This window comes from Jaculus jaculus, chromosome 2 (assembly GCF_020740685.1).
Source record: "Jaculus jaculus isolate mJacJac1 chromosome 2, mJacJac1.mat.Y.cur, whole genome shotgun sequence".
In the NCBI taxonomy this organism is placed as follows: Eukaryota; Metazoa; Chordata; class Mammalia; order Rodentia; family Dipodidae; genus Jaculus; species Jaculus jaculus.
In genome coordinates, this window is record NC_059103.1 from 214,253,183 (window position 1) to 214,268,824 (window position 15,642).

Sequence of the window (15,642 nt, forward strand, 5' to 3'; positions counted from 1 at the left end):
ACCCTGGGTCATGCCACCACTGGGAGCTTCAGTGGAGATGGTAATTTCGAGCCCGCAAAGCCTGATAGCACTTACCAGGAGCCTGGGAGCCAGGCCAGTGGAGTAGCAGCCTTCCTTTTCTGAGATCAAACAGTTCCTAGAGTTTGCTCAAAACCAGAGTGATGTTAAGCTCTGTGAGGGTTTCAACAAGGTACTGGAACAGTGCAGAATAGCAAACAGACTAATCTAAGAAGTTATTCAGCCTGAAGAAATGGAAAACCTGCTCTGATGATCAAGTTGCTTTAGAATAAAAATGTAATTATAGTGAATGTGTAATCTCTAAATTAAACACTGTGTAAACAGCTCCATTACTTCAGAGTGACTGTGCCCTCTGAGGTGTATAGGATGGGCTGAGCAAGTGTGGTATGGCCTCCTGCACTACTGTGATGTTTGTGAATTAGAATAAAATGACTTTGTCCTCTCCCCCGCCCCCTCACAAAAAAAAAAAAAAAAAAAAGGCCAGGTGCAAAGTAACATATGCATCGGTGATCCCAAGGTGCCACAACACTGGGGGGCAGAGCCAAGAGAATGTAGCTGGTCTGACATTTGTTTGAAATCTGGCAGCTCATTTGCAGTAGCAAAAGACCCTGTCTCAAAGACGGCGGCACACAGACACCTGGAAACTGACCTCTGACCTCCACAGGTGCACCATGGCACATATGCCAAAACACACAAATAACTTTTAAAGTTTTTTAAGTATTTGCATTTATTTTATTTGCAAGCCAAGAGAGAGAGAGAGAGACAGAGAGTGAGAGAGAAATGGGCATGCTAGAGACTTCAGCCACTGCAAATAAACTCCAGACACATGCACCCCATTGTGATGTAGGTTTATGTGGGTCCTGAGGAATCAAACCTGGGTTCTTAAGCTGTGCAGGCAAGAGCCTTAGCTGCCAAGCCATCTCTCCAACCCCACAAAAGTAATTTTTTAAAAAATAAATAAAATAAAAACTCAGGGATGGAGAAATGGCTTAGCGGTTAAGGCATCTGCCTGCAAAGCCAAAAGACTTCAGTTTGATTCCCAAGCACTCATGTAAGGCAGATGCACAAGGTGGTGCATGCATATGAAGTCCGTTTGCAGTGGCTGGAGGCCCTGGTGCACTCTGTGTGTGTGTGTCTTGTGCTCTCTCAAATAAATTGATAAATTTTCATAGTTTATTTGCAGTGGCACGAGGTGCTGGTGTGCCCGTTCTCTCTAAATGAATAAACATTTCCCCAATTTTAAAAAAAGTCACATCAAAAAAAAATAAAGGGCTGGAGAGATGGCTTAGCGGTTAAGCGCTTGCCTGTGAAGCCTAAGGACCCCGGTTCGAGGCTCGGTTCCCCAGGTCCCACGTTAGCCAGATGCACAAGGGGGCGCACGCGTCTGGAGTTCGTTTGCAGAGGCTGGAAGCCCTGGCGTGCCCATTCTCTCTCTCCCTCTATCTGTCTTTCTATCTGTGTCTGTCACTCTCAAATAAATAAATAAATAAAATTTAAAAAATAAAAATAAATAAAAAAATAAAGTACCTTGGAATAAACCTAACCAAGGAAGTAAAGAATCTCTAGAATGAGAACTTTAAAACACTCAAGCGAGAAATTGCAGAAGACACTAGAAAGTGGAGAAACATCACTTGTTCCTGGATTGGAAGAATAAATATTGTGAAAATGGCAATCTTACCTAAAGCAATCTACACATTTAATGCAATCCCTATCAAAATTCCAAAAGCATTCTTCATGGAAATAGAAAAAACAATCCAAAAATTCATTTGGAATCACAAAAAACCTCGAATATCTAAAATAATACTGAGCAACAAAAAAGAGGCTGGTGGTATCACCATACCTGATTTTAACCTATACTACAGAGCCATAGTAACAAAAACAGCATGGTACTGGCACAAAAACAGACATGTAGATCAGTGGAACAGAATAGAGGACCCAGATGTAAGCCCAAGTAGCTACAGCCACCTGATATTCGATAAAAATGCCAAAAATACTCAAAGGAGAAAAGACAGCCTCTTCAGCAAATGGTGTTGGAAAAACTGGATATATATCTGCAGAAGGATGAAAATAGATTCTTCTCTCTTGCCATGCACAAGAATTAAGTCCAAATGGATTAAAGACCTTAACATCAGACCTGAAACTCTGAAACTGCTAGAGGAAAAAGTAGGGGAACCCCTTCAACATATTGTTCTTGGCAAAGACTTTCTGAATACAACCCCAAATGCTCAGGCAATAAAACCACAGATTAATCACTGGGACCTCATGAAATTACAAAGATTTTGCACTGCAAAAGACACAGTGAAAAAAGCAAAGAGGCAACCTACAGAATGGGAAAAAATCTTCGCCAGCTATATATCTGATAGAGGATTAATATCTAGGATATACAAAGAACTCAAAAAGTTAAATAATGAGGAATCAAACAAGCCAATCAAAAAATGGGCTATGGAGCTAAATAGAGAGTTCTCAAAGGAAGAAATACGAATGGCATATAAGCATCTAAAAAAATGTTCTACGTCACTAGTCATCAGGGAAATGCAGATTAAAACTACGTTGAGATCCATCTCACTCCTGTCAGATTGGCCACCATCATGAAAACAAATGATCATAAATGTTGCCGGGGATGTGGTAAAAAAGGAACCCTTCTGCACTGCTGGTGGGAATGCAATCTGGTCCAGCCATTGTGGAAAACAGGGTGGAGGTTCCTAAAACAGCTCAAGATTGATCTACCATATGACCCAGCTATAGCACTCCTAGGCATATATCCAAAGGACTCATCTCATTTCCTTAGAAGTACATGCTCAACCATGTTTATTGCTGCTCAATTTATAATAACTAGGAAATGGAACCAGCCTAGATATCCCTCAACAGATGAGTGGATAATGAAGATGTGGCACATTTATACAATGGAGTTCTACTCAGCGGTAAAGAAAAATGAAGTTATGAAATTTGCAGAAAAATGGATGGACCTGGAAAGTATTATACTAAGTGAGGTAACCCAGGCCCAGAAAGCCAAGCGCCACATATTCTCTCTCATAAGTGGATCCTAGCTACAGATGATTGGGCTTCTGCGTGAGAATGAAAATACTTAGTAGCAGAGGCCAGTAAGGTAAAAAGGAGACATAAAGGGTAGAGAAAGGAAGGGAGGAGGATACTTAATAGGTTGATATTGTATATATGTAATTACAATGATTGTAATGGGGAGGTAATATGATGGAGAATGGAATTTCAAATGGGAAAGTGTGGGGGTGGGGAGGGAGGGAATTACCATGGGATATATTTTATAATCATGGAAAATGTTAATAAAAATTTAAAAAAAAATAAAAATAAGTCAAATAAGGAAATCCAAGCTATAAATGAATTTATTGGTCTGCATAGGTTTAATCTGAATTTTAAAATTGTGTGTGTGTATGCCTGTGTCATGGCATGCATGTGGAGGTCACAGAATTACTTCAGGGTGTTGGTCCCCTTCTTCTGCCTCATTTGAGACAGGCCCTGTCTTGTGTCCTGTGGGTAGGCCAGACTAGCTGCCTGAGAGCTTCAGGATTCTCCTGACGCTGCCTCCCATTGTCATAGTAGTGCTGGAATTTCAGACCTGTGTGCCACTGAGTGTGATTTTACATCAGTGCTGGGGACCCAAATAAAAGGTATATTCTCACCTAACCATAAATAGACTCAGCAAGAAGCTTCCATCCCTCATCTCCTTAAGAATGAGGAATGGGGCTGGAGAGATGGCTTAGCGGTTAAGCGCTTGCCTATGAAGCCTAAGGACCCCATTCGAGGCTCGGTTCCCCAGGTCCCACGTTAGCCAGATGCACAAGGGGGCGCACACGTCTGGAGTTCGTTTGCAGTGGCTGGAGGCCCTGGCACGCCCATTCTCTCTCTCCCTCTATCTGTCTTTCTCTCTGTGTCTGTTGCTCTCAAATAAATAAATAAATAATTAAAAAAAAATTTTAAAAAGAATGAGGAATGAAGCTGGGTGTGGTGGCACATGCCCAAGTGAGGTCAGGGGAAGAGATTGAGTAAAGGAAAGGTGGAGGGAGGCTAATCAAAATCTAAAAGTATATAAATAAATCATAAGGAAACCTACCTTTTTGGACAATGGAACACTCAGTAGCTGTAGATTGTTGCTAGAAAATTTTCAGTGCTAGGGATGGGATAACTTCCAGTAAGTTGTTGGCCAGGGAGGTCCCTGATGGCCCCCAAAACATTATAGGCCATTGCCAAGGCCCTTGGTTTCCCACAAGGAATAAATAATAGGTAAGACCCTATTGCTGAAGACTCCACATACTTGGGCTGCAAGGCCACTGAGAAATCCTGCTGGAACTGAGCTGATAACCTCCTCCATGTAGACCAGCTGACAGAAAGCCGGAAGAAGCCATTCTGCATGCAGTTCAATGGGAGAAAGAGAAAACACCAGTAAAGATACTCAACAGTGGACACTGCAAGCCTTATATTTGGCCAGTCAGGCCAAATGAGCCAACGGGTACAATAGTGGCACATCTGTCATGGTGGAAACCAATTGACCCCTTATTGGACTGGAGGCCCGCTCCATGGGAGGGAATACATCCCTGATACTGAAAACTTAAAACAGGGGTAATCATGAGCCCTAGGGGTGTAACATCTGCTGCTGTCTGGCTAAATGTATATACTATGCTTATCAAACTGCCCAGTAAGCACTTCTGTTAATGTTCATACCCTTATATTAATGCTACTCTCACTTTTGGTAGAGAATCTTCTCTTTTCAGATGGCAGTGACCTTGGGATGACTCAGAAGGCATCATGGTGCTGGAAAGAAGTGACTGGAGTGTTCAGTACTGCAATATCTCTATCACACCTTCCAAGGCTCAGGGTCTACTGTGAAAGAGGTGGCGGAAAGAATGTAAAAGCCAAAGGAAGGACAGGACTCCTTATAACATGCTCCCCCCAGACACAAAATGGCTTGGATATCCATGGCCTCACAGTGCCTGATACTACCTTCACAAGACCATCATAGTAGGAGGAAAAGATAATGACATAAAAATAAAAGAGAGATGATCATAAATGTTGGCGGGGATGTGGAAAAAGAGGAACCCTTCTACATTGCTGGTGGGAATGCAATTTGGTCCAGCCATTGTGGAAATCAGTGTGTGTTGCGCCCCTCCCGCCAGCAGGAAGAACGACAACAACAGGATTCTTCTCAAGCACACTTTATTGGGAGCTCCAAACTGAAAGAGAGAAGGACCCCGACCCTACGGAGCGCCAAGCTTATATACTTATGGTCATGTGATTGTATAGCGTCGTCTGATTGGCTTAAGTCTCATCAGATGATTTTGCATCACCCAATCGGGATGGGTGAGCAACCATATTAGAATAACATCATGTGCTCATGCGCAGACAATTAGGATACAAAAGCAGTAAACAAGCTGACACAGCAAAGCCTGACGAAGCCAGCATGGCTTCCCACAAGTGTGGAGGTTCCTAAAACAGCTAAAGATTGATCTACCATATGAGCCAACTATAGCACTCCTAGGCATATATCCAAAGGAATCATCTCATTTCCTTAGAAGTACGTGCTCAACCATGTTTATTGCTGCTCAATTTATAATAGCTGGGAAATGGAACCAGCCTAGATGTCCCTCAACTGATGAGTGGATAATGAAGATGTGGCACATTTATACAATGGAGTTCTACTCAGTGATAAAGAAAAATGAAGTTATGAAATTTGCAGAAAAAAGGATTATACTAAGTGAGGTAACCCAGGCCCAGAAAGCCAAGCGCCACATGTTCTCTCTCATATGTGGATCCTAGCTACAGATGATTGGGCTTCCGCATGAGAATAAAAATACTTAGTAGCAGAGGCCAGTAAGTTAAAAAGGAGACATAAAGGGAAGAGAAGGGAAGGGAGGAGAGTACTTAATAGGTTGATATTGTATATATGTAAGTACAATGATTGTGATGGGGAGGTAATATGATGGAGAATGGAATTTCAAAGGGGAAAGTGTGGGGGTGGGGAGGGAGGGAATTACCATGGGATATATTTTATAATCATGGAAAATGTTAATAAAAATTAAAAATAAATAAATAAATAAATAAAAGAGAGACTGATTGAGAGGGGGAGGGGATATGATTGAGAATGGAGTTTCAAAGGGGAAAGTGGGGGGAGGGAGGGCATTACCGTGGGATATTGTTTACAATCATGGACGTTGTTAATAATAATAAATAAAAAGAATGAGGAATGAAGCCAGGCATGGTAGTACATGCCTTTCATCCCAGCACTCAAGAGGCAGAGGTAGGAGGATAGTGATGGGTTTAAGGCCACCATGAGAGGGCATAATGAATTTCAAGTCAGCCTGGGCTAGAATCAAACCCTACCTTGAAACCTCAAAATAAAACAGAACAACCAAAAAAACAAGAATGAGGAATGAGGGCTAGAGGGAAGGTTTAGCAGTTAAGGTGCTTGCCTGTGAAGCCTAAGTCCCCAGGTTTGATTCCCCAGGACCCAGATAAACCAGATGCACAAGATGATGCATATGTCTGGAGTTCATTTGCATTGACTAGAGGCCTTGACATGCCCATTGTCTCTTTCTCAAGTAAAAAAAAAAAAAAAAAAAATTAATTTTAAAAAAAGAATGAGAGCTGGGCGCGGTGGCGCACGCCTTTAATCCCAGAACTTGGGAGGCAGAGGTAGGAGGATCGCTTTGAGTTCAAGGGCACCCTGAGACTACATAGTGAATTCCAGGTCAGCCTGAGCTAGAGTGAGACCCTACCTCGAAAAACCAAAAAAGAAAAAAAAAAAGGAATGAGGGGCTGGAGGGACTGCTTAGCAGTTAAGGCACTTGCCTCCGAAGCCAAAGGACCCAGGTTTGATTGCCCAGGACCCACGTTAGCAAGATGCACAAGGGGGTGCACACATCTGGAGTTTGTTTGCAGTGGTTGGAGGACCCCTGGTGTGCCCATCTCTCTCCCTCTTTCTCTGTCAAATAAATAAATAAATAAATAAATAAATAAATAAATAAATAAATAAATAAAAAGAATGAGGGAGCTGGACAGATGGCTTAGCGGTTAAGCGCTTGCCTGTGAAGCCTAAGGACCCTGGTTCCAGGTTCAATTCCCCAGGACCACGTTAGTCAGATGCACAAGGGGGCGCATGCGTCTGGAGTTCGTTTGCAGTGTGGCTGGAAGCCCTGGCATGCCCATTTTCTCTCTTTCTGTCTCTCTCTCTCTGTTGCTCTCAAATAAATAAGAATAAACAAACAAAATCTTTAAAAAAAAGAATGAGGAATGAAATATATCAGGGAGAATTTGTTAACCACTAAACAAGGCAGACACCTGCGGGGACAGACTCTTGTATCAATACACCTTTCACCTATTCTTTATTTCAGCTTAAACTTTGTGGGTGCAACTGAGTATGCCCAGAGGCATTCTTGTCCATCACTTTAATCTTTTAAAAATGTGCTTTATCACGTTGAGCTGAGCAGATTAAGTAATGTATACTTAACTGAAAAGATTCTGACCCTTTCTGTGTTCAATTTGCTTTGAAAATAATGCTTGTGCTCTCAGCCACTGCAGGTAATAAACTTTTCTCCACCCTTTTGTCTTGGGTGTGCTTGCTTTGGCTATGCACTAAGATGTGAACCCAAACTTCAGTCACAGGTGGGACTCCTTGTTCCCCTCAGAAGCCTCTCAGGACTCAGGAGTCCACTTGCACATAGTCCCCATCGCCTAGATGTCAGTTTCTGTGCATTGGCCCTGCCCCTCCCATTTGTGTCCTAGCCCTGACCACACTGTGTGGTCTGATCCCCCAACTAGTCCCAGTGTCACATCTGAGTGGGGGAGGCCACAGCCCTGTCCCCTACCGTGTCACAGTCAAGATCACTGCCCATTTTAGTTCTCCTCTACCTAAGGAGATGCACCTGGTGGGAATCTCCTCCTCTCTCCTGATCCTAGCAGGGTCTTCAGACACAGGTGACCCAGTTTTTTGTTTTTTTTTTTTTCTTCTTCTTCTTTTGGGTTTTTCGAGGTAGGGTCTCACTCTGTTTCAGGCTGACCTGGAATTCACTAGTTTCAGAGTGGCCTTGAACTCACAGTGATCCTCCTACTTCTGCCTCTTGAGTGCTGTGATTAAGGGAGTGCGCCACCACGACCGGCATGACCCAGTTTTTTTTTGTTGTTGTTTTGTTTTTGTTTTTGTGACAAGACCTCTCATTGGCCTAAAGCTCATTAGTTAGACTAGACTGGCTAACAAGCCCCAGGGATCCTCCTGTCTCAGGCTCCCCAGTGCTGGAATTACAGGTGTGCACCACCACATTCAGCATTTCCCATGGATATTGGGGATCAAAACTCAGGTCCTCATGATGAAAGGATACAAAACGGGTACAGATTTAGGTTGCCTGACAAAGGTTGTCCAGGCCAACATGAAAAGGCATACAACCCAAGGGTGAGGCTCCTCCAGACCCTAGAGGACCTGTTTTTTCTAGTTGATACAGAATCAAGAGATGGTCTGTCTCCATGGAATCTAGAGCAGAAAGGGAGGCAGCCCAACCCCTGGTGTGCCTCTTATTCCCTCCAGCAATTGGGTCCACGCGGAAGGAAAGCCAGGAAGGTGCTGACCGAGGGGTAGGCTGAGCAGGTGCCACCCACGTGAGCGTAGGGGCGTCGAGGAGAGGTGCACTGGCCAAACAGGCTAATGGTACAGAACGCAAATGGACTTAAAGTCTCCCAGTGACCCCTCCCCATGGAGGTGAAAAGCTGTGCGGAGAAGCTTCATCCTGACAGCACAGACTACCCGAGGTAGGCGGGGAAGGGTTCGCATATGCAGCTCCAACAGAAGGTGCGGAAGACAAAGGAGCACCAAGGGCCCCTGGGCTACTGTGCAGGCCTGTTAGATTTGGAAAGAAGTCCGGCGGCAGGTCCTGCTCCGAAGGCAGCTGCTGGCCCGGGAAAAGGAATCGAGCCGTTGCGGGAGCGACGAGGTTCGGCGGGGGACCGCGACTAAGTCCCGTCTCCATGGAGCCGCAGCCGAAGCAACGCCAACATTCCTAATGTAGCACGCACTGGCACCGACGGCCGGAGGGAGCCTGAGCGCATAGGCCGGCCTCGGTGCTGGACGCCGGTTCTTCTGCCCCAACCCTCGCGAGCTGAGACGCATTCCCCGTCCGGGACCTAGAGCGTAGTGTCGGGATTTCCGGGCCCGGGGTGGGGTACGCGAGGGCCTCGGGCGCTGACCCATGGCGCCCAAGAAGAAGAGCGGGCTGAGCGCGGGACGCGCGCAGGCTGGCGAGGGCGCCGAAGCGCCGCTCTCCGAGCATGCGCAGTACCTGCAGCGCGAGTGCGCGCTGCTCTCGGAGCAACTGGAAGCCTGCGAGCGGCGGATGGACCAGGTGCTGCAAGACAACGCCTTCCTGGAGCGCGAGGCGGGGCGCCTCCGCGAAGAGAACCGGCTCTACGCCGGCTACATGAGCGCGCGCGCCCAGCGCTCCGCCAACAACGTCGTGCGGCTGGAGGATAAGAACCGCATGGACCTGGCGGAGATCCACTGGCAGCGGGCCGAGCTGGCCTCGCTCTACCAGGGGCGCGAGGAGGGCGTGCGCGCGCAGCTGCAGGACATGACGGCGCGCGTGGAGGACGTGACGCAGCAGGTGGAGGGGCTGCAGCCCTACAAGGCCAGTGCGCACGCGCGGGCTCGCGCCCGCGGACGGGGCGGGGGCCGAGTGGGGTGGGCGCGCCGTGCGCGCGCGCGCTGACCTGCGGCCCGCCACAGGAGCTGCAGCTGGAGCATCTGGCGCGCATCCGGACGCTGGAGCGGGAGCTGCTGCACATGCGCGTGCAGCACACGCAGCTGCTGCACCGCGCGAAGCGGCGCTTCCTGGACGACAAGGCGGCCTTCGAGCGCGATGCGCGCCAACGCGTGCTGACCCTGACTCGCCGCGCCGAGCGGGAGGCGGCGCGCGCGCTCATGGAGCACACGCAGGCCATCAAGGCGGACAACGGGCGACTGCGGCAGGAGCTGCTGAGGCTCCTCTGCCACTCCCAGCTACTGCTCGACATGCAGGGACAACTGCTGGAGCAACGCGACAAGCTGCGCCGGGAGCACGAGGACGTGAGGAACCTGGCGCGAGTGCACGACTGGCTGCTCCGGGGCCCCGACGGCCCGCCCCTCCGGCAGCCGTCCCTCCTGGCCGCCTCGCCCTTCGGCTCCTTCGCCGCCGGGAAGGACCCGTCCCAAGCTCATCCTCCGCCCTCGTCCCGTGCGGCCTCCAAAGCCTACTCTAGGGCCTCGTCGCTCCTGTCCTCCCAGGCCCAGTCGATGGCCTCTTTATGCTCAGCCTCCAGGAACTTGTCTGAGGAGTCACCTCGGACTTCAGCCACACCATTAACGATGTCACTTTCTCTTTCAAAGGTGGCCTCGAGGTTTGCGGCCCTGAGGGGCTCCCGGGCCCAGTTCCTGACTCCATCTACCACTGGCTCCCCATCCCAGTCCCTGACTCCATCTCACTCTGTCTCCCGAGTTCCATCCCTGACTCCAACCCACCGGGGCTCGTCCCTGTCCCAGTCACACCAGAACTCTCCAGTCACGTCCCTGACTCCGACCCACCCAGCCTCCCCTGTCCCGTCCCTGAACACTTCACGCAAGAGTTCTCAGATCGCGTCCCTGAACCCACCATCAGCGAGCTCAGGAACTTTGTTGCTGGGACAGTCGCAGGAGGGCCCTCGGGTGTCAGCAGGGCCCTCCTTGCGTGAAACTTCACACCATAATGTCACCTTTGCAATGTCCAACTCCAAACTTCCCTCGGGTATGTCCCAAGATAGGATCCCTCCCAACACACCACCAGAGGTCAACACCGATGGTCCAGCAGACGCGGTCTGAGGACCAACCTGAATCCAGGCATAGGAAGGCCAATAATGAGGTGAGGAAGGTGTTTGCTGAACACTTTCTTGATGCTTGAGGATGCTAATAAAAGTGTGACCCCCTATGGAGACGTGGCACCTGCTTCGTTTGTGCCCTTACATTTTCAGTGGGCACAGGGACAGCTGGGACAGCCTCGGATTCCTAAGTTGCAAAGAAGCCTTTGTGTGTGTCTCCCCCTCCCCCCAGCATGTTTGCTGGAATTCACCATCTTTCCACTCACATCAGCCTTAGCCGGGAACCAGCAGGCAGGTGCCAGCAGTGCTGGGGTTGTACCTGCGACCAGAAGAGTGAGGTCTGTGGGTCTGAGAAAGATGGCTTTACTTCCCCAGCTATGTGAAGGTTTCATTGCTAACTTACTGGACATTTTTTATATTTCTTGTTATTTTTGAGGTAGGGTCTCACTCTGGCCCAAGTCGACCTGGAATTCACTCTGTAGTCCCATGCTGGCCTTGAACTCACAGCAGTTCTCCTACCTCTGCCTCCTGGGTGCTGGGATTAAAGGTGTGTGCCACTACACCTTGCTTTGATAATTTTTTTATGTATTTATTTGAGAGAGAGAGAGAATGGGCATGCATGTGCCACCTTGTGCATCAGGCTTATATGGGTCCTTTGGCTCAGCAAGCAAGTGCCTTAAAGCTGTTAAGCTATCTCTCTAGCCCTTGTTTTGATAATTTTAAAATATATTTTCCAGTTTAGAGAAAGTCCCAACAATCATTTGTGAGCTCCCATTCTTATTCACCCATACGAACAGGAGTGTGAATTTTGCTCTTGTGCCATGTGCACATGCCTGGCTCTTCCTGAGTCAGCTGGGATTCTGCTGGCATAGTGTTCTTCAACCCCAAGCATGGTGGCACCTGCTCAACCTACCCCTCATTCAGCACCTTCCTGGCTTTCCTTCCACGTGGACCCGATTGCCACAGGGAATAAGAGACACACACCAGGGGTTGGGCTGCTTCCCTTTTTGCTCTTGATTCCATGGAGCCAGACCATTCCTTGCTTGATTCAGAATCGACTAGGAAATAATATGTGGTCCTCTGGGGTCTGGAGGAGCTTCACCATGTCCTTCATAGAGATGCCCTATCACATCTTGAATTCCGTTGCCGTGCCTCATTGTGCAAGGTGAGTTAAAATGTCCTTCATCAGAGGTTGGAACTTTGTTGATGCAGTCATAGAGGCCAGATTCCTGCCCTGTCTCCATTATCCCCAGGAGTGCATAGCAAGGTCCTTTCAGATAGAGCAGCCAGCACACATGCTCAGGGATGTGTGAGTTCTGACAAGCGATGTTTCAATGGGCTCAGATCACACTGAACAAGTCCCCAGCCAAGCTCCAGCTACCTCCATCTTGAAGGACCATGAGGGCATGTGGCCTCTGGTGGGACCTTCTCCAAGCCTGGTGGAACAGGGTAGTCTGGCTGAACAGTTGTCCCCACACAAGCCCTGGGGTAAGAATGGATGGAATTGGAAAGATAGAGGAACCACATCAGGCCAGTGTGGGAAGCTTGGCCTTTAACAACCCAACTAGTCTAATAGACTAAGAGACGCTAAAGTTCAGACCATCACCAAATACTGACGATGTGAACAATGGGACCACTCACCCACTGCTAGGGTGGGTAAAAAATTATGCAGTCACTTTGGAAGACAGCTTGAGAGTTTCTTACAAAACTAACATGCTGTTTTTTTGTTTATTTTATTTTATTATTTGAGAGCGACAGAGGCAGAGAGAGAGAGAATGGGTGCGCCAGGGCCTCCAGCCACTGCAAAGGAACTCCAGATGCATGCGCCACCTTGTGCATCTGGCTTACATGGGTTTTGGGGAATCGATCCTCGAGCTGGGGTCCTTAGGCTTCACAGGCAAGTGCTTAACCACTAAGCCATCTCACCAGCCCACTAAACATATTCTTGCCCTAAGACTAGCAGTTGAGTTCCAGGGATTACAGGCCTTCTAAATAAACAGAAGAAACATGCAGTGAGGGAGGGAGTATATCCTGATCCCCAAGGATGGCCTCACGACCAAATTCAGAAGCTAGGCCTGCCATCCTCGGACTAACAGTTCACAGACACTGAAAACTTAGTCTGGAACACAGGCTGCATAGGACATGGCTATTGCTATCTATGCTAACTACCCAGACACCCTCACATGATTGGGCCTTTTCATATTCCTTGTAGGAAGGGGTAGGTGGTTGCCCATCGGAAATCTAAGATGCTAGCCACGCCTTGCCTCACCTCCAGCTGCATCTAATTCTACCCCACCTGCAGGTGATCTGGGAAGGTGCTAGGGGATGGAAAGTTAACTGAACGTAGAACTTCAGATACGCAGCTTTCAGGAATCACACATATTGGGGTGAGGCTTTTCAGTGGAGCAGCTGCTAGTCACTAATACTGTAAGTCTAATAAACTCATTGGCTTGCCAAGCTGGACTTGGATGGAATTGTCCCTTTGGTCACTGGTGGTGCACCATCTGGGGTGAAGAGGCATTTTTTCACACCTTCTCAGGAAGTCATGAAACGGTGAGCTACTGTTTTACTTAAGTTCATTTAAAAATATTTTATGTATTTGAAAGAGACCGAAAGAGGCAGAATAAACACACACACACACACACACACACACACACACACAGAGAAGGAGGGAGGGAGGGAGAGGGAGAGAGAGAGAGGGAGAGAATAGGCACGCCAGGGCCTCCAGCCACTGCAAACTCCAGACATATGCATCACCTTGTGCATTTGGCTTACATGGGTACTGGGGAATCAAACCTGGGTCCTTAGGCTTCATAGGCAAGCACCTTAACCACTAAGTCATCTCTTCAGCCCCTTAATTTCCTTTTTTTTTAAAGATAGGGGTGGTGAGCTGGAGAGATGGCTTAGGAGTTAAGGTGCTTGCCTGCAAAACCAAAGGACCTAGGTTCGGTTCCAAAGGACCCACATAAGCTAGATGCACAAGGGGGCGCACGTGTCTGGAGTTTATTTGCAGTAGCCAAAGGCCATAGCATGCCCATTTGCTTGCGTGCACTCGCTCTCTCTCACGCACTCGCTCTCTCTCAAATAAGAAAATAAAAAAATAAAAGATAGGGTTGGGGTTGCATCCTAGCCGGTAGAGTGCTTGCAAACATTTATAATACTAGCACTTTTAGGAGGTAGAGCCATGAGAATCAGAAGTTCAAGGCCAGTCTGAGACTAAAATGGCATGAGGGCACTGGGAAAAGTGTGCCCACAGCAATTACTAGATATAGTTTAAGGATACTGCAGATGGACATGGTGGCATGTGCCTGTGATCACATCACTCAGAAGATTGAATCAGAAGGCTTAAGTTCAAGGCCAGGCTGGGCTACACAAAAAGACATTGTCTCAAACAAAAAGCTAAACAAACTGGCATTGCAGTTGAAGATGGGTAAGTGGATTGGGGATCAAAACAGCTGGTGGGAAGTGAATGTAGGGTGCAGTGCTTTCTTCTCAAGCACTCTGGTGAGGAAACCTTTAGCCTTGACACAGCACCTGGAAGCCAAATTTGATAAAAGTGACAAATTCCCCAGAAAGTCCTAAAGATTCCAGTCAAGAAACCCATATACTTGCTGTCCATGAGGAGTGAGCACGTTACTTTGCAATGTAAATTAATACAGGTTGTCACAAATCCTAGCATGTATGCAGGGAGTCGGTGGGAGCCTTGTGAAGCATGAACTTGGCTCACCTATGGAGGTGGCCCCAGCCCCCAACATCCCCTAAGTGTGGCTGCCTGTCTGGGTCCCTGGCTTCTGCAGCATTCTGAACAGAACAAATGAAGCCTCAGGCTAGATTTGCTTCTAGAAGGAGCTGCCCACCTCTGCAGAGTATGTGCGTATACAAATGCAGGTCCCATCACTCAGAAGTATTAGTAATTTGTGACACTGTGACTAGAACAAGCTCAAACCCTGATCTATCTGGCATTCTGTTCCTAAGACACATGCTTGGCCATGGCTTCTGGCAGGGAGAGCTGGCCCTGCTGAGGATACATTTCAGTCTTCCTTCCACCGTGCTGTCTTCTCAGGATCAAGGTTGCTAATAAAAATGCCACATGGCTAGGCCAGTTGCCTGAGGACAAGGTGAAAAGTCACAGACATGGCTCTGCCACCTGCTGGCCACACACCTGCTTACAGGACATCAGATAGGAGATCTGTCACTTGGCCCTGAAAAGGTGGCTGCAGGTCCTCTTTCCTGATAGTATGGCTCAGGGTAGCTTCCCATGTGACAGGGTGCAGAGCAGTGTTGCAGAGCAGGTGGGAGGCATTACTGCACCATCTGCCATGACAACCCCAGGGAAATGGTGGGATGTAGATGCCCATCTGCTCGAGAGCTCATTATGCAAGACAGAGGAGGCCAACCCAATCTCACCATGACCATCAACTGGACAAAACTGCCACCAAGCACCTAGATGGCCAACCTTGATAAACAGGTCACCATCAAACAGATCACAGCTCAATACCCACGTTTATGCCATGCATAGTTAATCCCACAATTGCATCATGAAGTGAATGCACTGTGAAAGATTAAAACCAGCTAGCAGGACTTCTGGTTAAGATGGGGCATAGGAACCATGCCAAAGCAGCCTAGGGGAGAAAAAGAAAAAAACAAAAACAAAAACAGCCAAATAACACTCTTCTACTAAAAAGAGAGATATATAAGAAATTTTTATTAATGATAGCAGAGAAGTAGGAGTGATCCAGAGCATCTAGAGACCCCAGAAGCGGCTCCAGCAGCAGAGGAACT

General features: G+C 47.9%; 1 protein-coding gene across 1 annotated transcript; it reads left to right on the plus strand.

Annotated features, from left to right (window-relative positions):
- The first annotated feature begins 9,224 nt into the window (after positions 1 to 9,224).
- Positions 9,225 to 9,740, plus strand: Ccdc166 (coiled-coil domain containing 166). The gene has a single exon (XM_004656307.2). It carries the CDS (start codon positions 9,225 to 9,227, stop codon positions 9,738 to 9,740), a length of 516 nt encoding a protein of 171 aa, XP_004656364.2.
- The last annotated feature ends 5,902 nt before the right edge of the window (positions 9,741 to 15,642 follow it).

Excerpts from the sequence above, each read along its gene's own strand:
- Ccdc166 (XM_004656307.2), top strand. The coding sequence starts at position 9,225 with ATGGCGCCCAAGAAGAAGAGCGGGCTGAGCGCGGGACGCGCGCAGGCT.